This window comes from Oryzias latipes, chromosome 16 (assembly GCF_053564925.1).
Source record: "Oryzias latipes strain Hd-rR chromosome 16, Olatipes_Hd-rR_3.1".
Lineage (NCBI taxonomy): Eukaryota > Metazoa > Chordata > Actinopteri > Beloniformes > Adrianichthyidae > Oryzias > Oryzias latipes.
In genome coordinates, this window is record NC_136252.1 from 13,110,506 (window position 1) to 13,134,880 (window position 24,375).

At 39.7% G+C, this 24,375-nt stretch overlaps 1 protein-coding gene across 50 annotated transcripts in view; it reads right to left on the reverse strand.

Annotated features, from left to right (window-relative positions):
* LOC101155713 (focal adhesion kinase 1) overlaps positions 1 to 24,375 on the reverse strand; it is a 68,985-nt gene that overhangs the window by 13,385 nt on the left and 31,225 nt on the right. For 15 of the 50 annotated variants that reach the window (XM_078933464.1, XM_078933463.1, XM_078933457.1 and 12 more), the window contains 11 exons: positions 22,356 to 22,453; positions 21,961 to 22,045; positions 21,754 to 21,854; positions 20,244 to 20,359; positions 19,352 to 19,452; positions 19,167 to 19,256; positions 18,888 to 19,092; positions 10,282 to 10,393; positions 1,958 to 2,035; positions 1,640 to 1,828; positions 926 to 1,051 (listed from right to left, as the gene is read on the reverse strand). In XM_078933464.1, the coding sequence (XP_078789590.1) occupies positions 926 to 1,051; positions 1,640 to 1,828; positions 1,958 to 2,035; positions 10,282 to 10,393; positions 18,888 to 19,092; positions 19,167 to 19,256; positions 19,352 to 19,452; positions 20,244 to 20,359; positions 21,754 to 21,854; positions 21,961 to 22,045; positions 22,356 to 22,453 (1,301 nt within the window). Of the gene's footprint in view, positions 1 to 925; positions 1,052 to 1,639; positions 1,829 to 1,957; positions 2,036 to 7,728; positions 8,110 to 10,281; positions 10,394 to 18,887; positions 19,093 to 19,166; positions 19,257 to 19,351; positions 19,453 to 20,243; positions 20,360 to 21,753; positions 21,855 to 21,960; positions 22,046 to 22,355; positions 22,454 to 23,663; positions 23,685 to 24,375 lie in introns of all 50 variants that reach the window. The other 35 variants (XM_078933444.1, XM_023964515.2, XM_078933446.1 and 32 more) reach the window with 7 other exon arrangements.

The window sequence follows — 24,375 nt, forward strand, 5'->3', positions numbered from 1 at the left end:
TTTCACGCATGTATCAACGATGTATAGTTTTTATATCGTGTACGTTAAAAGTATGTAATTGAGGCACGAATCATGATTACTTTCACATAGACAGCGCAATAATCACGCACAGTTCAGGCACGATTGGCATATTGTGTGATGGGAATATAAATCTGCCGGGTCCCAGAAGGTGGCCGGTACGTCAAGCGAGGATCTAACTCCGAACACGTGCCGGGCCCTTCTCGCGGATCTCCTCAGCTGCGGCTCCTGCCAGTGGTCCCCCGTCTCATGATATAATTTCTGCTCAGTGAAGAAAGTGAAGTGAAGTAAAGTGAAGAAGTTCAATTTGCATGTTCTTTGCAAGATTTATTTGTACTTCTTCTGCGGTTTAAACAAGGTTAATTCGTGATACATCTGTGATCACGTAAAGAATAACCCATTTTTTCACTTTTTCCACGTATATTCACATATGACTTTGTTTCTCCTAGTGGGAGCCGCAGCTGGGGAGATCTGCGTGTCCAGATTCACATCCGTGCCCGCCGTACCCAGCCCACCTTCTGCACAGTGCCGGACACCGCCCCGCGAGAAATCTATGCATGAACTGCGTAATTCTAAATCGACCTACATTTTGAACAGCTCAAAACCAAATTCGCGTAAGGACCCGTCGGCCAAAACCCTCAATGGGCATCGGCGCATAGAGACAAATGACGACTGCAAGAAACACTTATGAATTACTTATATCACGCAAGCATCACGGAAGACCGAAATGTCATTTGAGGGAGAAGCGCAGATTGTATGTAGCGGCAGTGTGACACAGCCTTTAATGAACGAAGAAACACACATCACGGCGGATCTGTTTCTTGCAGATAAACACATTCACAATTACTCTTATAAATCTGAAGTGGCTGAAGGCCTTTTCCACTAATGTGTGTGCAGTGTGTGTTACCAGCAGCCTTTCCTCCTCCTCCAGCCACCTCTGATCCTCTTCCATCTGCAGCTGTTGTATCTTTAGCTGCTCCTCCATTAACAGGCACTGAGGGTCTGTACAGAGCTGCATGTCTAATGCCCTGTCCTGCACAGGTAAACACACACAAACACACACACATGCCAACAAAAGCGAAACGAAAAAAAGACAAGCGAGGCAAGACAGACATGCAGACCCAAACACAGACGTAAACACGTGAGGAGAAGCATGCAGATACAAACACCAGACTGATGAGAGATGACTCAAAAAATGTCTGTCATGAGGTGATTACTTCTATTTTTTTTTAAAATCAAGAGATCTAGAGCAAAAATCCTTAAAAAATAGTTCAAAAAGAACACTTTGCGATAAATTTAGAATACATTTGTAAAAAAACAAAGCCATGTAGGCCTTCTGCCTCTTTTTTTTTTGACTTGGCCCTTTTATAAAGATTCTGTAAACAAAACTTTGACTCAATTGACTTAATTTACCTTCCAAAAATTTATGAAGGTAAAAAAAAGCTGCATGAGTTCACAGTGAATAAAATAGCAAACTGGCAGTCCTTTCTTTTTCAGAACTTTTAAGATAAAGCTATAAAAATTAAAATGGATGATTTACCAGGACGGATTGTAAAAAAAAAATTAAAAACACTCTTAGCAGTGTGAGTGTGTGTGCATGGATGTTGAACTGGTCTCCTACCTCCAGTGCAGAGCTCCATAGCGCCATGTCTGCCCCATAAGGCTGTGGAAGGTGCTGCGCGTGTGAGTGTGTGTGGACGTGGTGGCGTGGATGGGTGTGTGCGTGGTGTGTGTCCAGCAGAGCCGCTTGCGGGGGGTACATGGCACTGGGCACAGAGGGGAGGGTATGAGGTCCTGGATACCCAGCCATCTAACATTGGAGGGAAAAAGTTCCAACAAAATATGCAGTTACTCAATTCTCTCCACTTTGAATTATAGCAGAGTTTTGCATTCTGACTCTAAAGACAGAGTAGAAGGTAAATCGTGTTTGTCTGAATACCTGGTAATGTCCAGGGTGCTGGGGACTGGGATAGAAGCCTTCACTGGAGCGAGGACTGGGGTAACCCGGTCTACTTGGCTGCAGATAGAGACAGGAGGAAATTAAGAGTAGAAGGAAAGAAAAAATTAAGACAATGAGGGTCAACACAATATCCACCCTGGTTTTCCTGGTTTAAATGTTAGAAGACAGCTCATTCAGGCATTCAACACACAAACCCCCAGCAGGAGTTGTTTGTGTGGCTGGGTTAGCTGTCAATCAAAACAGGGAACACCCACTAGGCCGCAACTCCAGCAAGCTGTTAGTTGAAATGGCACAAAATACAATTCCTGCACTGTGAAGAAGCAATTTTGATTGTTGGTTAGATATGTACACAGTGACCTGCACGTTCACCAAAGGCCTCTTTTTGAGTACTCATTCAGAATTTGCTGGCTGGGATGCTCCTGACTTTGCTGGGTGAGAGCATCGCTTTTATGAGTCAATGTTTGATTGTTTTATAGCATTTAAAACAGTTTGGTGTAAGCCTCAGCTTTGTTTGTGCTCCTCTGGTGCCTTCAGGATATAGAAGAGTTTGGTGAACCCACAGCGTCGACTCTTCTGTTGGCTGGTTGAGATGAAGCTGCTGAAAAGTTGGATGAAGGGTTTTCCTCACAGATCAACTGGAGGCTTTCTCGCACAATGATGCAACACAGAAGTCATTTCTGGCACAGCGCTTCCAGCTTCTACCTTCCACAGTCTCTCATAGCAGCTTTCTCTGGACCACACCTCCGACAGCAAAGCCACAGGGGGGATGAGACCAAACAAAGAAATGGAAACAACAAGGGGACAAAGGTAGGATTGGGGCAAAGGCAGACAAGACAAAAACGCTGAGGTTGAGACACACACTACACTACACACTCTATCCGAATCCCAATTCTTCCCCTACCCCTATGGCTTCCTCCTATTCCTCCAATTGTAGGGGGATTTGGAGGGGTAGGGTTGACTGAAAGACTTTTTATAAGGGCTAACTCTCCTGGCAGAGGGATGCCGGGCCCTTCGCCACGAGGGTGTTACATGTTGCTCTGCCATGGAGGAGAAGTGCTTTTGTTCACATGGGTGTGCTCTGATGCACAGAAGTTTACATGTAAATATGAGAAATTACTTTTTATTTTAACATGAAATTTTTTAAGTTATAAAACCAATGTTGTTAGGTATTTTCCAAGTGCTAGCAGCTCAGCGATAACGTAGATGACCACTCATTACGTCCTTTCGAAGACACAATTTTTCCATAATTCCCCGTTTGGAGGGCTAAATGTAGGGGTAGGGAGAACCTGTAGGGGTAGGGGAAGAATTTAGATTCGGCCTCTGAGTTTGGACTCAGTTCAGACAGGGACCAAATGCATGTTTGGTAAGAAGTTCACACACAGACGGACTGAAGGTTACGCTGCTGGGGAGTTACTACACTTTTGTACTCAGCTGTTGGAAAATTCTCGTTTAAAAGCATGAAAACAGCACACTGATCAGTGTTGAGGGTAAATATGTTTTTAGCTCCACAGCTACTATTTTATGTTTTGGTGGCATGGTGGTGACAAACAGATCTATGTAATTTTTACGGAATAGGCAAAACGTTTGGATTTCCTTGGCAACAGAGGTTTTTTGTTAACCACGCCCACATTCCTAATATAGTCATATCAGATGTTATTTTGTTTCGTTTAGCTTGAGCAAATTTATCACATGAATCATGAAGCCAATTCATGTAACAAATTTTCACAAAATGTTCGAGCAACAGGAAGGCTTAACTTTTGCGAGCTCGCAACGTTATAGCTATAGCTTCCCAATGATGCTTGAGGAGTTAGGAGATGATAAACTGAAATCCCTAAGAGGAGTTTGAAGTTATAGAAGGTACTAAAGCTGATTTTTTGGGAATATTCAAGATGGCGGCCTCTTCTCAAGGTTACAGGTCAAAGAAACTTCAGTTGTGATTGTAGACTTAACCTGGCGGTGAGTTAAATTTCATAAATATTGCTCAAACTAAGGTGTTCTTTTCTCATATTGTGGAAAAATTCCCAATATTCCCACTTTGCTACAAAATGGTTGCCAAGCCGTAGGTTCTGTAGCGATCCCACAATATCCCAAAAACTTCCATTGGATATTCTCGACGTGTGTTTGATTTGGGTTTGTTAGAGGATATGGAATAACTTTTTTGAGCCTCATTAGAGATTTTGGCCTCATTCCATTTTTGTTGGTTTGAAAACAATATGGTCCTTACAAACTGCTGCGGCTGTAAAAATACATAAAAACTTTCTCTGCTGCTTTTTAAAAACATTTAACATCCTTTAAAAATCAACTTCATGCCTGAGACAGATGAACGTCTAAGGCAGTGTTTTCAACCTTTTCTGAGCCACGGCACACTTTAACCTTAAAAAAAATCCCGCGGCACACCAGCATCCAAAAATTTAAAAAAAGAAGGAGAAACTCATAGTATGTATTGATCTACAGCCCCTTCCTCCACAATCTCACATGCATTTTTGAGATAATTGTTGCAGAAAAAGCTGGAAGCTGCAGCTGTTTTTTTCTCTAAAAGATTCAATAAAAGTTAAGTTAGAAGATTTAAAAATAGTTTGATGTGTGTTCGTTGGTTTCAAGACGTTTAACGACAGATCTCCTTGTGCCCTGTCACTCTCACAACCCAATGCATCATGGGAGATGTAGTGCATAAAACGGCCGGAGATCGCTTTTCGGAGCTTCATTGTTTTGTTCACTTGTTCCACGGTCTGATACCGGATTCTGTGGAAAGCTACAGCGCAAAAGACGAGCTTTAGCTGGTATTTTTGTTAGAACTGAGCGACTTTACGAGCTAAATCGGGACAAGGAAGTGAAGACTTTAAGCACTTCTGATTGGTCAGACTGATGACATGTGATTAAGCCCCTCAAGAATGATTGGTGGAGACAGTTAAAGGGACGGGACTTTTCCCAAATACAGCCGGAGCTGCAGCTGAATCGCGGTACGGTCATTCTTATCAAAATGTCTTTAATAAAATAAAATAAACGCAAAGAAAAAGTATTTTACGATCTTTTATATTCCTAACTCCTCAGTGTTTTATCAGGGCCTGTTTGGATGAACACAGAGCTGAAATCCTGGAGATGGGAAATGTTTTTAGATCAGTTAATGAGGGCAATTTTCCACAGCACACTTGACCATCTCCCACGGCACACTAGTGTGCCGCGGCACACTGGTTGAAAAACACTGGTCTAAGGAATGCTGTGCAGTGTTCTGGAGTTAGTATCACTCACTGAACAAGGGCACATCTCATCAACTCCCACAGGTTACATCCAGCACCCCCAAGGGCAACAATGTGGGGGACGCATACAGAACATGAAGGTATTGCATTAACCCCTTCATGTCCTACATAACTACCACACACATAGTAAAACCTTACAATAATAGTTTACACGGCTACTCAGTTGGCCGGGTGTAGGACTGTTACGCAGGAAACCTGGGTTTGCTTCCTAGGGTATACAATGAGCTGCTACTTACCTATCTGTGTCTTTAACAGATTCCTTTTTTCAAAACCCATTGCAAAACTCACAGTTCTAGGCATTAGCTCCCCCATGTTCAACTGGTTACTGGACTTTCTGACCAGCCGCCCCCAGTACGTCTGGCTGGATAACCAGTACTCATCCACCATCACCATAAACACCGGCGTACCATAAGCCTGTATGACGATCCCCTTCCTCTACTCTCTCCTCACCCTTGACTGCAAACCTGTCAACAGTTCCAACACCATCATTAAGTTTGCAGATGACACCACAGTGATTGGCCTCATCAAAGACAGTGATGAGGCTGCCTGCAGGGAGAAGGTGGATTGTCTGGCAGAGTGGTGCAACACCAAGAACCTGCTACTCAATACGGAGAAAACCAAGGACCTTATCGTGTACTCCAGGAGGAATGCTGATCCACACACACCCATCCACATCAAGGGGGATGGCGGTGGAAGCTTTGACAATTTTAAGTTCCCGGGAGTCTATATATTCAAGAATCTCCCCCGGACATCTGGTAAAGAAGGCTCACCAACACCTCTTCTTCTTCAAGGACTCCGAGTAAGAAGCACCTGTCCTCAAACATCCTGGTGAACTTTTACCACTGCAATCTCAAGAGTATCCTGACCAACTGTATCAACGTTTGGTGCAGGAGCTGCTATGCTGCAGACCAGAAGCCACTGCAGAGTGTGGTATCACTGGAGCACCATTTCCTGACATAAAGGGCATCTACAGTAAGCAATGTTTGAAAGGACAGGGAAAATCATCAAAGACTCCAATCACCCAACACACAGACTCTTGCCCCCCCTGGAAGGCATTAAAGGAGACTCAGAGCAGCATTTTTATCAACAGCCGTCACCTTTTGGAACTCTGTCTCCTAACATCTGAACCACACAACACCCTAGACTGACCACCCAAACAACAGTCAACGTCAATAATGGATTGTATTCTCATACACGTACAACAATAACACATGGACTGAAAAACCATTTACACTACCTGCACTTCATCTGTTGAATTTCAAACTCAATTATTCACACTGTACATACTTGTTAACACCTGCCATTGCTATTAATCCGACAGTGTCCATTTGTATATTTATTTATATTGCTAATGCACTCTGGCTGGATGCAAACTGCATTTTGTTGCTGTGTACATTTTACTTTGTACATGTGCAAAGACAATAAAGTTAAATTGTATTCTATTCTAATATTGCTAATATTTATTCTTAAGTGACATCAGGCTCAACACTCAAAATCACCACAACTCTATGGCGTACTGCTGAGTATACTTGTAGCACCAGGAACAAAGCCCAGTGCATGTCTGCGCAGACATCATTCTGCAGTTATCAAATGAGCTGCAGGAGTGTGAATATTACCCTAGTGGGTTTATAGGCCATCCCTGCAATCCTGAAGAGGATTAGAGGCCTCAAACTACACTTCCTTACTGAATAGACGTGCAAAAACTTTACTGACATACAAGAGTGTTAGGATAACCCATTCTTATCATTTCCTGTCTGACAAGGGACATAACTAAAAATCTGTTTCATGTCTAAAATTATATTTGAAAGATTTTTGTTCTGATAACAGCATTAATTCTACAGGTGGGAAGGTTTGTGGAATTGGTACTTAACTGGTTAAAACACATGCTTAACAGTTAGTATTTCCACTCTCCAAAACTGGCAACTAAAGCTTGATTTTCTGTACTTTCATGACAGTTTCCTCTTTTAAGTATTAATAAATGTTTGTTAATAAAAGTGTGTATTCAGATGAGGAAGAAGAGATTCTTTATAAATATTGAAGAATGTTTTCTTTAAAAAATGTTTTTTCAGCAATTCAAATATTTGTCATCTTTTGTGCTGCAGATATATTTGCGTTTCTTATAGACAGTTGTCGTGCAGTTTTCTCTCAAGAGAATAGAGACGACATGGGGAGTGAGGGGCTGGGTGGGTGATGGTTGGTGCAGAACAGAAGAGTGGGTGTGGTGACAAGACTTTCTCTTTGTGTGGGGGCCTCCCACATGATTGCACAGGAGGGTACTTGGTCAGGGGCTCAGAGCTGGGTTGGAGGTGATGATTCTGGCTGTCATGGTGAAATGTGGGGGGCAGCAGGGATTTAGGATTGAAGTTTGGCTTTGACTGGACATTCTGGGGTATTTTTTGGGGGAGTATGAGACAAGCTGCGGGGCAACATGTCAAACCTCAGATTAGACTGGGAATGTGAGAAGTAGCGTTAGTGAGAGTGAGAGTTATTTGCCTTAAATGGGTAAAGGACGTGGTCATTCGTTGGGAGATTTGTCCTGTGGGGGCTGCAGCCACAGGACAGGCTGTAAGGAGGAGAGCCGACATCATTTTCAGCCCAAAGAAAGGAGGGATAAAGTTTGGATTCAGGATTTAACTGATTTTGCAGAGACAGACTGTAGGAGGTGCTGCTTTGAGGAGAAGGCTGAAGACCAGCAGAGGAGCACAGATGGAGGGGAAATGTCAGAGGTGAGGAGTAGAGTGGAGGAGTGAATGAGTGACAGGAGGCGCAGAGAGAAACGGTGTGAGCGTTTCCGAGGCAGAGGGGAAGCTGTGAGGCAAAGTGCAGGTTTTCATCCCGACTGAGGGTGGGCTGCAGGGAGGAGTGACAGCTGGGCTGCAAACAGAAAGACAACGCCGGACAGGAAAGGAAAACAGAAAGAGACTGTCAAAGAAAAAGATGTGTGGAAGAGACAGAGACAAAAACAGAAAGCAAAGAAGCCTGGAGGAGGAATCCAATTTACAATGCTCCGAATTATAATGGTATTTCTGAGCAACTGACCCTGAGGATCAGGTTTTGTGTCTTGGTAAATTCTGATAAAAATTTGAACTAAGCTATTTAAAGAGACTTTTATTTCCCTTTTTTGTTTTTGTGGCTGTTTAGGATCAAAATGTACTTCCTGTTTAGAGCTTTTAAAATCACAATAAAGACATTTTGAAAAAAAAAAAGGAAAATCCAAACTCTGACTATACTGATTCATAATGCACACTTATGCACACTGAACTTATAAGTTCAGGAAAATAGTTCAAGTTCAATGTGTCAACATGCACACTTTTATTCAGATGACAAAATTGAAAGATTTTATATTTGCTTGTCCTGCATGATTACCTCATGATAAATGATTCCATCTAACCAACATAAACAGATTTTTTGCTTTATACTTTTTAAACAATAGGTGAGCTAAAGAAAAGCAACTACTGTACATTCTTCTGAAAACAAAGGAAAAGAACAAACCTTTAATTTATTTTAATTGGTCTCAATCCAAATTTCTTTGAATCCCATCAGAACAAATGAGGTTTCGTCAGAGAGGTCAGAACATCAGGATTTCATCGGGATATATTACTTTGAATATCTACCCGTTAAGAAGATAGTTTAGCATCTTAAGAACCTTTTTGTTTTCAGACCTAAAGCTGGATGGAAGTGCAGAAATCATTAAATCTGTTTGCCTTGGATTTGTGCAGTCAAAGTGGCACAAAAATTCCTCTTCAGAAAGAACGGTAATGTCTTTTAAACTGTTAGAAATATATGTATCACAAATACTTTAGTGTCTCTTTGAAAGTTTGTGTTTTAACTATAAAGGAGCACTGGATTATAAGGTACAACATCTAACAAACGGTAAATAAACTGTCTATTTTATATATATAAGGCACAATAGATTTAAGGGCACATTAAGCTAAACATAAAAATCAACTAGATTGTTATGACTACACTACCCAGAATACCTAGAAGGTCCAAGAGGCAGCAGTATGTAGTCAGTACGTATCACTCGGCCAGGCTCCTGACTACAGTAGCCTAAACGTTCCAACAAACCATCAAAAGTCGTACTAAGACAGCTTTTTGAGTCCTGTTTGCATCAACAACCTCTTCAGAACCGATCTCTAGTTTAATATGCTTTTTTTATTTTATTTCGTAGTCACAGGGTGATCCCAGGTAATAAGAATTAACCACAGAGAAAATAAAACCCACAATGCGACTTCCTCGGATGTGGACGCCAGGTCTCAGGAGGTTAAACCACTTCAAAGTCTGTAAGCGCAACCAGAATTCCCAATAGTTCGACTTATCTGTCGCACTCTCCACTAGGAAAACAGAACTTCCACTCAACTGCTGTGACCAATCACCTACTTCCTGGCTCCTCTAGGCATTCTGAGTAGTGTAGTCGCACACGTCACATCACTATTTTGATGCTTAAAGCGCCTTATAATCTGTCACTTGAGACTTGTGGTTAATAAAAAACCATCTCTAGATGCCATTAGTGAATCATGAAACCTTTTTAGATCCATCAAAGATATCCATAGATGGGTGCAGACAGATGTGATGACATTTCATTCACAAAACTGGTCTGTCAAGTGCACAACTCCAAACTAATAAAGCAAGAAGGAAAACATTTAATGAATGAAATGTTTTAGAACCAGTTAAAAACTGGAACTTGTTAAACCCATTTTTTCTTACAAATAGGAGCAAAGCTTGTACAGAGCTCTTTTTTATTAAAATAACTTTTTGAGCCGGTCATTTGTTTGACTTATTCGTTGCTGTGATGCATGCAGATCCTTTTATATTACAGCAGGCTTGTGTTTTATGGAAATTTGATGTTGCAGAAGTCTAGAAACTCGATCAGAATTCCCAGAGCCGTTCCTTACCAGTGAAACCAACACTTCTAGTCCAGGAGTTTTGGCTTTATGTCCCAAAGCTCTAAAGAAGTATGCATAACTATAAAGTGAAGAGATTTCAGCTTTCTAAACAAAAATAGAACACAAGCACACAGCGAACAGTGATGCACAAGTGTCTTACTTTAGGTGGAGCTTCGTCAGACCCTCCAGAGTCCCACGACACAGTGACCTGCCTCCTCATCTCCATTCTGCTCCTTTCTTCCTGCTGGATTTTTTCCTCCTCTAAAATTGTGCTGCAAAATAAGCAAAACACAAGACAAAAATTACATTTGTATGCACAAATGGTTTTATACCCTATGAGTGTATGAGGACAAACTCTAGTCTGTTATCCCTCCCTTTACTAGTTTTAATGAGGCAATGCCAAATGCTGTTGTGGAAGTTTTTTTTTTTTTAACTCTCGCCAGAGCGCATCACAAGGAACACATTGTTCTCTTTCAGAGCTACATTACAGCCCGCTGCACGGCCATTAAAACTCCTGCATGCAGAGCACCCCCCTCACGCTAAGCCACCTGACAATCTGGATCAACAAAATGCAAACGACTACAGTTTGAAGAAAGTCCAACTCAATTACATTAGCAAAAGAGTTATGGCTGCGCCCCACCGCTGATGCTCATACCCCAACACCCAAATTACACCAAATAACATACACTAACTCACCTCTGATAGAAAACAGCTTTTAGCTGGTAGAACAACAACAACAAATATTCTCCACATTCCCCCATTACAGCCATTCTGGAAGGTTTGTTTTAAGGTAAAGCCTCATCTTAGGCTGAAACTATGTTTTGTACCTAGAATTACTATAGTTTGTTGAAATTTTAGTTTTACTTTTTACACCTTAACACAATTTAAAGCAACCTATTTATAAAAGATTCATGTTCAATTTCACATAAGCAGGTACAGGCTCAATAAAGTGATAACCAGTTTTGATCAAATTCTAACTGAAGCATTTACAAACAGCCAGTAGCTCGACATTTTAGGTCATGAGAAGCTAGAGATATGGAACTGAAGTTAAACAAGTAAACTCACACTGTTTCCATGGAAAATGAGGTTGAAGCAAAAACAAAAAAAACCTGATTAAAATCCAAGCGACATACAAATCAGAGAAGCTGTGAGTTTAATCCGGCAGACAGCTGGACTGTCAAACAATCGAGTAATCCCTCTCTCATTCTAGTGTTGTCCCCTCATCAAGGGTAAGAGCTATTTGTAGCGACATGGTCGCCCTCCTGTTCTGCTGTCTCCTGCTGAGTTTCCACGAGTCCTTACACATGTCCAAGTCAATCTCCCTTCTCAGCCATTTTTCAGCCACACTTATGAAAGGCTGTACAGATCTTTTTCTTTATTAACCACTCACATACATTTATTCTCATTCATACATACATCTATACTCAGTCTCACAGACACAGAAATATACTCACATGCATACATTCTCACTTCAATGTAAAATAAGTATGTATGTATGTAAGAAAAGTATATATATGAGGAAAAGTATAGTAGAAACGGAAGGCAGAAAATTTGTCATCGAATCGAGGGGATTCGATTAGGTTCCATTTCGAATTGACATCTTCAGACATATTTGTATAGAAATACAATAATAATCAATATATGTTTAGAAGATATTCCTATTATTCTGAAACAGTTCACATACTGTACAATTTAATGGTGAAATAATAATAAAAATGAGATTGTTTACATCATACAGTGCTACACGATTTCTCAAAAGGAGAAGCTCCAACAAAAATGTGCAGATCGTTCTATTCTGTTTCTCCTGCAGGGCGTTTCAGTTTGGCCACTAGGTGGAGTTGCACTATAGTATTACACTTTATTCAAAAAGATTTGAGCTAAAAACAGTGTTATAGACCACAAATGGTTTCTTTTAAAAAATATTTCTTTAAAAGACTTTGAAAAATTCATGCCTGTGAGTTCATAAAGCTGTTCATTTAGTCAGAAATGTACCGAATGTTTAGGTGGAATGAGCGTTAGCATCAGCCGTCAAATGGGAAATTCCATTACATGTAAGCATTAAGCTAGTGGACTTAGGCTTTTGCTGCTGTTATGCGTTAAGTCACCAGAAAAGGAAAGACATAAAAGATCGATCTCTACTTTTGTGCATCGATTATTGATTTATTAAGCTTGGATTGATTCAGATCGATTAATTGATTTTATCAACCCAGCCCTACTATTTAATAAAAAAATTAGTTCTTTTGTGTGCCAAAGGTACGGTAATATACTATCATACATGGATATTGTTTACTATAAAAGGCCATTCTTCTTTTTTTTTTTTTTTTAAGTATTTAATACTAAACCAACTCCTTCACCTCATTACAAAGTCAGCACAGCCTGCTTGACAGCATAGGCAGTAACTGGCATCATGAATGGGAGGGATGGCGATAGCATCAGCACCTGGCAACACTGACACACATGGTTTCCTACCCAACCAGCAGCTGGAGCAACAAGCCTCCCTGCAGTTTATTTTTACACTATGGTCTGGTTGCACATTTTAGTGCTGTTGAACAGCTCTGAGTCCACTAAACTGACTGGACTATGTGCAGGTTCACAAGAAGAAAAACTGTGCAGCAATCATTAATAAGATCCTAATACAAAGAGCTTCAAATGTCTACAAAAACATAAGATAATACTTCCTAAGAAAATACACAGTTGTGGTGCATTTTAAACAGAACTGCATGAAGAAACTTCTACTAAATTGTCCACTTTGCAGAAAATGAATCTGAGTGGAAGTCTAGCTACCCACAGTGAAAATAACCTTTGAAATATCCACATTTATCAAATATGGTGTCCTTGGCAAGACATGAAATAAAATCTAGACTAAAAATGAGTAATGATCAACTGACTTAGAAGATAAAAGCTGTTCAAACACCAATTTCCTAACTTTATGATGAGAAAAATATATTCAGATAGCCTATGAAAAAGCCAAGAAAATTCAATACATTTCCTTTGAGACTTTAACAGGTTCAAATCCTTTTCAGCGTCCACAAGTTTCCTCAAATAACAAAAGGATTTTCCCTACACCCACATCTTCATGCTATATGAATGGGAAAGTAAAATTCTGTCACACTCTCTTTTCTCTTTTTACAACCAAAAGCAAATTCTGTTCAACATTTTCTTGTTATCAACCCCTTTTTTAGTGTTCGGATCAGATCAAGAGTAGGTTAAAGAATAACTTCTATTTAATCTGCAGAATAATATGTTAACTCAGTCTATTGTCTTTAAAAGTGGACAGGGGTGATGGATAACTTTGATACATTTTTACGATTTTCTTGGATTCAGATCGGAATTTTTTATATTAGTAATGAATATTGACACTAAACAAGATCTCTCTATTAACCCTTGTGCTATTTTAGATGACCCCACCCTTACATTGACGTGTTCTCCCTACCATGACAAAGGTGGATAAAAGGGGGAAATATTACATGTAATTCATGGACACCAGTGAAGATCACAAATCATTGAAGAAAAAAGGTTCAGAGCACTGTCTAGTGGGTCTAGATGACCCAACTCCCAACGTTTAAGTGCCTAGGATAGTACAAGGGTTAAAAATAGCAACAAAACAAAAGCTACATTAGTTGCAGCTACTTGAATCCAGCTCCCAATAGATCCAAAACTCCCACTATGACAGCTGCTAATGTTACTGTCTACATATAGTTCCACAATACAACAACAACACATAATTATTTTAACACTGAACAATCTCCTTTATTAGAAAACACTAGCAGGCTGATGTACAGAAAGAGTGGAAAAGTAGACTCACCGATCCATTCAAAGTTCTGACAAAACTTTAAATTACACCTATTAATTCGAACAAAAAATTACTTCATGTTTAATTTTTCAAACCTCTAAAAGTATTTCAGCAACATCTGTAGAAAAACTTGTTAATTTAAGCACAAGTTTATAGATCTAACAAAAGTTTACCATTCAAAATCATATTTCTGTTGCCAAAAAAAATCAAAAAACCTGCTCATATATTCATGAGGCAGGGGAAATATCACAAGTTGCAACAACTCATCATTACAAATACTACAAAAATTGCAATTTGAAGCAATTTAGAAAGTCAATTATAAAATACATATATATATTCTGAACCCAATACTTTACCTGTGAGAATAATTAAAGCCCAGTAGCACAAAAGTACATCCTTAAAAGCATTTTTAGAAGAAAATACAGGATGATAACAGACCAGCAGCCTTTAGCTACTGCGATGAACTGTAAAAGAGACGGGGGCCCCAGCCACACTTCAGTTTCAGAACAACTTTATGTGAATATTAGAACAGCACAGCCCAATAGCTCCAATGGGCTTTTTCCTTCATTTCTGATCATTGGAAACTCATAGCTCCTGGCTGCTGTCCACTGTGTAAACATCACCACAAACACCCATTCAAGTACCAACTAAACAAGCTGGGAAAAATGCTAGAGAAGCAGAGACGTGCATATTTGGTAGCAAAGACCTATAATTGGTATTAGGATATAAAACCAGCCAGACCAAAAGTAAAACAAACTCGATAGCCTTTTAAGGCAAGAATAACGCCACAGACCACTATGAAAATAGTCAACATTGACTCTGTTTCCATGAAACTTTGTGAGGTTTAAGAAGTTATTCCACTTCAATCAAGATGTAACTAACTTTTGTCAGTTTAGCAAATAACTGTTTTTCAGCCACAAGAATGAAAGTTAGGTCAAATAAAGAGGTGGTTAAAAGAGCTTTAAGAGTTTAAATGGAGAGGAGAACAAAGGAAGCTGTAAAAGAAGGAACAAGCCAAGAAATAACAAAGGTGCATGAAGGGGACGTGGAATTTATGGTATTTGTCATGCTAGTTAAGACTAACTCATAAAGCCACAGGAGGTAAATGATGCATCAGAAGATGTTTTATACTGCAACAATGCTTTGAAAAGTACCTCATAGGAGGGTACACTGCTACTTTTTAACAGAATAAATTTCCTTTAAGGAAAGTATTCTTTAAACCATGGCCTGTAGGCACATGGGTTCATTGTTTTTACAGATAACCCATTGACACAGCAAGCGTACAAAGTTAAAAGATAAGAGATAATATAATTATTCATCCCACAGTGGGGAAATTTCCCCAACAAAAATGACTTTTAAGATTTTTTTATTCCAAGGCAATGCATTTATCTTTACAGACAGCGGAATTTTTAACGGCAGAACTTTTTTATTTTTGTTGGCAGATGTGCTGATCATGCTTTTCAGTATCAGCTTAACCATTTCCCAGCAGAGGCAGTGCAGAAATGTTACTTCCAAAAAACTGCAGGTTCGATCATGTCTCAGGTATGACATGCGGCTGAGTAACAGCAGCGAGGAAAAGCTTTACCCACGCCACAAGTGTGCACCCTCTAAGAAAAAAAAACTGAAAAGAAAATCTCTGCAGGAAGAAAACTGAGAGGAATCATTGAATTTCCACAATGTCAACCCTTTTTTTCTTCCCTCTGTTCTATTTCAGAAAAAACAGAAAAGGTAGTCTGAACAATCACCTTTTCAATTAAGTTATTTAAAAATAACTTACACATAATAAATCCTTTTTTGATGGTGACTTGTCTAAAGAACAGTGGGATTTTGCTTATTTTACATGATGACATTTTTTACAGAATGTTCTATGGTTCATTAACAGGTTGGGCCGTTCCCAGTAGATGTGAGGGGACTCATCCTGTGTTTTCAGTTCTAATCCAAGCAAGCATCAAGTCCTTGATGGATCATTTATAAACACAACTCAGCGTGACCGAGCCTTCCCCTCTATTCTATCTGTTCTATTATATTAGTCAGCGCCATAACTCTGTTACCATGGCAACTGCAGGTGTCAAAAACCTGGACAGGAAGCTCAGGGTACTCACTAAAAAAAACATCCTCAGAGAAGAGTGATGTAATCACAATGAAGTAAAAATGAATGAAAGCCAGTGAGAAAACGTCTCACATCTATACTCGACGTTGTAGGTGAAGAACGATAAACAGGAACCCAATAAATGTCCGTCCATCCATTTTCAGAACCTGCTAAATCCCTTTCGGGTCACAGGGTTGCTGGAGTCAACCCAGCTACTGTTGGGTGAAGGCGGGTTGCAACCTGAACAGATCACCAATCTGTCACACCTAGGGGGAATTTAAAGCCATCAATTAACCTATGAAGCATATTCTTGAACAGTGGAAGGATGCTGGAGGGCCCAGAGAAAATCAACCCATGCACAAGGAGAACATGCAAACGCCACACAGAAAGATGGGAGTTGAACCAGGACCTTTTCCCTATGAGGAAAGAACGCTAACCACTACACCATGCAGCCTTTACTGAGCATTTTAATTCCAGCAACATACTTTTAATATCTATGAGATCAGATAAAGGACAAAATCTTTTTTTAAACTTCACTTTGGCTGTGAACTCAACTTAACAAATAAGGTGGAAACAGTCCAGCCAAGGACAAACATCTCCAACAGAAACACACGGCATCCCCTGAAAATTCTGTTGTTCCAAACTCTGTGTAATTTCACATATAATAACTTTGATTAATTTTTCTGTCTTGTTTATTTTTACAATATATAACTCTAGCTTTGCAGAGTCTGAAGATAAAACGCACATTTTCTCCTCAAATGTGTCTGCAAATTCAGACAAAATCAATTAAAAAGTTTAGCAGTAGGATGTACAATTTTGCCCTTCTTCTCCCACAGTGGAGCTCTTATCTACTGACTGCAAATATTTGGCCCTGCAGCACCGATGCTGGAACCTGGACGAGCAGAACCAAGCTGCTCCCTGCAGTGTAGGAGTGAGAGCAATCAGGTTTAAGCTGGTGAATAACTCATGCATACAATCAGAACACTTCATCACTGGTTCTGCACAGCTGGTCACCACAGTGATGGGCAGTTACACCAAGTTACTCACCTCATTTAAGCAGAAACATTTTTAACAGGTGGTCAGCTAACGCTTATGTAACTCAGGACTACTATTACTGACCATCTCATTGAGTGACTGACTATCGCCAACAGGATTTCAGATGCAGACAGTGACACCTGCTGTTGGGAAACTGAAAGACTCTGGTGTGACGCTAAAATCTTCAATATTTTTATGGGAGATTTAGGTCGGGGGAACCTGACACCACTTGCAAAATCAAACTGAGTTCAAAGGCAACTGTCAACTGAAATTACTCAGGGGGGAAAACAGGACAAAACATTAAATAATAGTAAATAATGATTAGCACAGATGTGCAGTAGGCGTTGACATTGACTTCTAGAGTTAGAAAACTCAATGTTGAATCCTTTCCTTCTTGAAAGATACTAACTCTCTTGTTTCAAAACATCCGAGAATTGCTAGGTTAAGGTTTTGCAAATGCGAATTTAAATGCTGTGATTTGAGACTTTACATAACTCACTACAGTCAAACACACAAATTTACTCTCCAACAACACTGAAGCTTTAGTCGCATGCAACTGTATGGGTTTGACCCGTATGCTGTGGGTTTTTGGGTTGTCCAGGTATGGAGGGTTATAGACAGGAGCAACTGCATCTTAAAGGGAGTTCTTGCTGTTCCCTTGAGGCTCAGACGGCCACCTTAAGGGACATAATGAATTGGAACGTGCCTTTGTCATGTGCATGGTAAGTTCAATTCAATTCAATTTTATCTGTATAGCACAAATTCACAACAACAGTCTTCTCGATGGGCTTCGTATAGGTAATTGAAAAAGTTAAACATAAAATAAAAAGGACCATGAATACATAGAATTCAATAGGAAATACTAAATTGAACCAACAAACTGACTAAGCTAAACTGGACATCCCTGCCCTTAGACCCCCCTTCGCTGTAAGGAAAATATCCTAAAAAAACGGATTCCGCAAAAAACAAGAAACCTCAGGGGTGCCGACATGAAGGAGGGATCCTCCCCCAGGACGGACAGGCAATTTACCAGAACTCATGGAGAAGAATTAACTTATCTAACCCTACAACTACATATATAAAGTCCAGCAGACAAGCTTCATCCAGCTCGTGAAGTAAGTGCATCATAAAGTATTTGTAAGGTTAATGGAAGTTGCTCGCATTTATGACGAATGAGTAATGCTGACGTCCAGTGCCCTTACTAGTCGCCAGTAAGGGCATACCCAGTAAGGTATGAGTACTGGCCCCTTAAATGCCTCACCCACGGTGTGCACGTGATACGTAGGTGAGATGTCCATAGGAGGGTCACACAAACTATGCTCCGATTGTCTAACTTCTTAATTTTTTAATAGTCAGGCTGCACACAAGGAGCTCGCACTGAATACCTGAACAGCACCAAAGGGACCCTTGCATACTCCGCAGGAGAAAAAAAAACTGTATTACCCACCTGTGTACTTAGCTTTGCGTGTTGTATAAGTGTATAAGTAAAAATGTGCATGAACATTTACTTTATGGGGTCACAGAGCTGTCAACGACCTTGATATGACCTGTGTGGTCTGTAAAGCTTTGCCCATCTTTTGCCTGCAGGCAGCCCATATCCATCCGTAAGGCCAGTTGTGACTAAGGCTTAAGACAAGAATGGCTGCACAGTGGAGTAGAGGGCAACCATGAATAAGTGCCTTGCCCATGTACTGTTTTAGCACTTGGAATAGAACAACTGAGAAATGTACTGCAACACAACTACTCATGTTTAACAGAAACAGCAAGCACATGGTGTCTTTGTCCATCGAGACACATTCACACAGGTGCTTGAAAGCACCCAAAATCTCTGTTGTGTTTCTTTTAGTACCTGAGTTGGGTTTTCAGTTCGTTAAAGCGTGGCCTCTTGCTGGGGTCGTATGACCAACACTTTGTCATCAGGCTGTAGAGGGTTGGGGGGCACTGAGGAGGCATAGCCAATCGCTCGCCGTTCTCTATCCTACCAATGACGTCGTTGTTCTTCACACCCTGGAAAGGCTTGATGCCATACATCAGAATCTCCCACATGCAGACACCTTCAACCAGACAGAGACACATGTTGTTCTAGACACAGAATGAAGGCTTAGCTCTGATTGAGCGCTAAACTTACCAAACATCCACACATCACTGGCTGTGGTAAATCGCCTGAAGTTGATTGATTCCGGAGCCATCCATTTAATAGGTAATTTACCTTTAGATGCTGGAATCAGGAGTAAAGATACGTTACACTTCACTGATCATGTAAGATCAATAGACAAGGCAGAACTACAAAAAGTTGTCTTAGTACTTTTATACCTTTATAGTATGAACTATCTTCCATGTATCGTGACAAACCAAAGTCTCCCAGCTTTACACAGTCGACTGTGGAAACCAACACATTCCTCGCTGCAATGTCCCTGAGGAATTCAGAGCACAGTTGGGTCGATTTTAAAAAGAAATTCTGTTCTGTGAGAGCAAATTGTGAGTTTTTGACATTTTTTTTCTTCTCATGAGAATGCCATGCTGCGTTCACATAGAGCACGATTTGAATTGGCATCCGGCACTTTTCTTTTGCTGGTGTCAAAACAAGTTTGTCCAAAATTGTGTTCATAAACGTGACGTTCCGGACGCATGTGGGAGGAGCTACTGTCCACATTTCTCAGACTCGTTGTTACATTGAAGCATCGTAAGAGATCAGGTTTATCTATTTAAAAGAGATGTACGAAAGCATTGGTAAACATGTCTCCATGTCTGGGTTCACGAGATCATTAAAAGACTTTCCTTGGACGGTGAGGTTCACCATGTACTGCTGTGTCTGAATGATGGCTGCTTTCCCACATTAGTCAGAGGAAGCAAAAAAAATAAAATTAGAGGACCTATTTATTACTGTCTTGATCCAAATGAGAATAAATATAAAGTTGATGAGGACTATGATCAGATTGTCCTCCATGTTGGTTTTGTACTTCACCCTCTGATCATGTCAGCAACATGTCACTGGTGCTAAGTCTTTGATTGGTTGACGTGACGCATCTTCTTCACCAAATTTTAGAAAATTGAACTGTGACTCCCAAAAAGCTGTCAGACCTTCCTAGTCTGTACATTGACTTAACATTGAAACTAAACGTCGCTGAGGCACGACTCGAGTTTTCGCTGTAAACGCAGCATTAGAATGACGTCATGTCATTCTGGCTTCAGGTCTTTCTCACACCTGTGGACAAAGCGTTTGCTCTCCAGATATGCCAGTGCTGTGCTGAGCTGGTATGAGTACAGGATGAGCGTGGCCAGGTCCAAGCTGTACTTTCTCACCTGGAGAAACGACCGCAACTACAGAAAGAAGAAGAGTGCAAAGAAAAACATATGATGCAGTTTTTTAGACTGAGTTTTAAAACATGGGGGAAAAAGTACTTCAGTGAAATGTTTTTAGAAAAAGGCATTGCGAATGTTAAAAGAAAATAAAGGTAAGAAAGGCAATAAAAGAGAATGACAGCATAAACATTAAGCTTTAATAACAAATGACATAAGAACAACAGATTCATCTTATCCAGTGCTTCTAAAATAGTGGGGCGCGATCCCAAGGGAGGTGCACAGTAGTAGCAGTTTTGGGCACAGGTAATACGGGCAATTGCCCAAGGCAATTTTAATGGGGGGCGTGCTTGGAAAAAAATCTGCTCCACTATTGGTTTCCTTTTATCTGTTTATATCAGTTTGTAATAAAAACCTGTAAATTTCCGTCCCTGCAGCTGCGCGCTCCTGCCTGCTGACACACACGAGCCATAGAAGGAAAGTGGAAGGGTAGTCGGCTCAGGCAGCACAGCCTCTATTGTGCAACACCAGGATCATGGCCTGCCTTTAGATTACTCGGCTCATTACAATAATGTCATTCTTTATCAACTATTGTAGACATTTCTATGACGTGTCTTTGTTTTACATATTAATGTATTCTTTGTCTGCCTGTCGTTTAGTTGGTGTCAGTATTTGACATAAAGACAGCAGGTAATGCAGGAAAAAAGCTGCACTTTATGACATCATAAATAAACAATCCATCATTTAGAAAAAAAATCAGCACTTCTTCAGACTAAAAACGTTAAGTATATTGGTGCTGCTGTGTTAATGTTTCAGATCAATTTATGTTTAATATTATTTATAGATTGAATTATTTTTCTCAACATCAAATAGTTCAGTTGGTCCAAAATGTTTGTAGTTTAAATAAGGACTGACAGATTTTTTTATTTTAGGCACTTTAGGCTTCTTTTCTGTTTTAAATAACAGGGTTTCTGTGTGGCAAAATAAAGTTATTATCTGTTGAAAGTGGATTTATATTGATTTTTTTCTTTTGTTACTGTTAAAAGATACAATTTTAGGTACACTTACACAATTTTTACAAGCCTAATATATTCTCCCTGCGGCAAGTCTGTGGGGGGGGGGCGCGAAACATTTTCTTTTTCCTGGGGGGGCTTGCAAAAAATAATTGAGAAGCACTGATCTAATCTAACCAAAGTAATGGCTTGAGTTGAAAATCTTTAAATCATTTGATAAAATAAAAGAAAATTGCACAGTTCCATAATTTCCCTACAAAAGCGTTGTTTGCTGTTTGAATTAATTAAATAAAACGTGTTGTTCAATCCTTAGTTTCAGTTAATAACTTATCTCGTCTTTCAATGAAATGTTTAATCATTTCATAAAAAATGAAAAAAAAAAAACTTTTCATTTTTAAGTACCTCTCCAAGTGTGCAGAGCTCCATGATGATCCACACAGGATTCTCTGTGATTACTCCCATCAGCTTTACAATGTGAGGATGGTCGAACTGACGCATAGTTACTGCAAGAAGAAAAATCCCACAGAACACACCGATCAAACACGGTCGCTCTCCTGCTAAAGAGCGAGTGACTTTGGTTGGTGCAGATCTGCACACGCAGGCTTTTACATGCTTCTTGGAGGAACTTTTCCCTGACGCTGTCAGACGTGGAGTTCTTGCACGTCTTCACTGCCACAGACAGAGGTGGGTTCTCCTGCAAGAAACAAACACACCGGAGAAGAATAAGCACAAGTGCTAATATATTAGAATGTACAGTTGAAATGTGCTTTTAGATAAAGAAAATTAACCACTTGTTTCCAGGTTTTTGGGAAACTCTTCTATCAAATTTCTTGCATTGCCAGTTAGCTTTAGGCCTTCATTTTAAATGGCAGGCTGACTAAACAAGGGCATGAAAACTTGAATTGCACTGCTATTAGCATTATTGTTATCATACATATATTTAAGTTTTTTTGCTTTGCAGGAAAGAAAATTGCAAAGATCAGCAGATGACGGGTGACACTTACCGTTCTAATGTAGACTCCTTGGTGAACATCTCCAAACTGACCCTCCCCGATGCAGCGGCCCAACTCGATACGATCGCGCTGAATCTCATAGTCCCGCGCTAGACTCACAACACACATTTACAAGAAAGCACACACAAATAAAGACACACACATAAGAAGAGAGCAGTTGTTGAGATAAACATATATCTACACAAAAACTTTGCATTGATTCAAGCTTGTTAGAGCATTCTCTGTTGAAACTTTTGTAATTTAAGCATAGAAAACTAAACTTTGGTGCCAACACAGTGCCAAGATTATTACTTAAAAATAAACCTTAAAACAGTTAATGCAAGATGCAAAGGATCTACACAATGTGCAAAATATGAAAAAGTATGTTATATTATGAACATCTGACTCTAACAAGCTTGGATTTATTGCAGGTTGTACATGTTTTATCATGCAGTAATGGCATCAGCAAACCACAGGGAAACATGCTATGTATCAAATACCACCAACAACTGAATAAACTTCATGAGTACACCAATGCATAAACATGAACAATTCTGACACATAGAATGGATGAAGTCAGGTACCAGCCGATTGCATAATGTGGAAGATGAATGCCAGAAAATGAAACGACTATTATGAAGCTTGGTAAAAAAAAGAAAACATACAAATCTGGTAATAAACTGTTAACCTGACTTAATCCATTAAATACTATTAAAGCAACAAACGTATCTTCTATTATATCACTGCTATGTAAAAGTGAGTTACACGTGGAACTTTTAGAGACTATGATGTGAGGCAGAAAAAGGCCTGCAAGGCTGTTCTAAAAGAGGAAATGGCCTGAAACATAAAGACAGAAAAATGCACACTTGGCCATAATTGGTGAGTTCTTCTTTATGCTCTGCCTCCAAATGCCGTTCATGCAGTTTTAGCTTTCAAAAGATCCAGTGCTATGGATAAATGATGAAGTGGGACTACCGTGTTTGCTGGTGGCTTTTAAAGCCTTTCCTTTCACTGCTCATAAGAATGAAATATCCTGTGTTCTATTTCCACGATCAAGTTAAATAAAACGTTACTTTTACGTACTGTTGCTTGTAGGTTACCATTTAAGTCACAAACGTAATCAGGAACACATTTTCAGCACTGAATCTATCACCCATTTAGCAAAAACTGACAGCACACAACGGAGGAGCGGGAGGTCAAACCAACAGAGTACAGATGTATGAGAAAATTTACAGTTTCATTGTACAACAGCAGGCAAACATTAAAGTCACAACAACTACCAAATCAAATTTTATATTAGTGGTACGATCCAATTTTTACCTTGATCTAATCCATAGTATTCTGGGAAAATGAGTTTGCGACAGGAGACAGAAATGACTAGCTGTGAGTACAGAAAGCCATTTTAGCATTTTAATTATTAGGCAACACAAGGACACAAATGAGTAATGAAGACGGTTTGTAACGAACAAGGTTTGAACAAATACGAGGAGCCTTTTATCAAAAGAAGACATTTTTTCTCTCCAAAAAAATAGGCAAAAACTTGTATTTTTACAGTAAAAAGTTCAACTTTGTGCAGAATGAAGCTCTCAAAATGTTTTTATTACCAAACAAGACTGGTTTTGTCCAATGTTTAATTGAATTGAATAAACTTTGTAAAAAAAACTGAACAGATTAACTGGTTCCCAGTCCTTAAAACACATTATTTTAAAGAAGATACTTAAAACACTGAACGTAAACCGCAGCACACTTTTGTTTGCAGATGGAAAGGTCATAAAGCAGAGTGCAACTTTGGCTTGTTTGGAACAACACAATGATCTAAGCAGGTTGAATAAGCAATTCCATTCAAAAAATATACTCTTCAGCTTTCCTTCTCAATTTAGTCATCAGCCGTGAAATTCACCTTTTGTGGACTATGTTTACATTCAAAGCCATATTCCAAGTAAAGAGCACATTCTGCGTAATTTTATAAATCCTATGTTTACATATGTTGCAGCAACAGGAACATTTCTTTTAACATGTTTCCCAGCATATT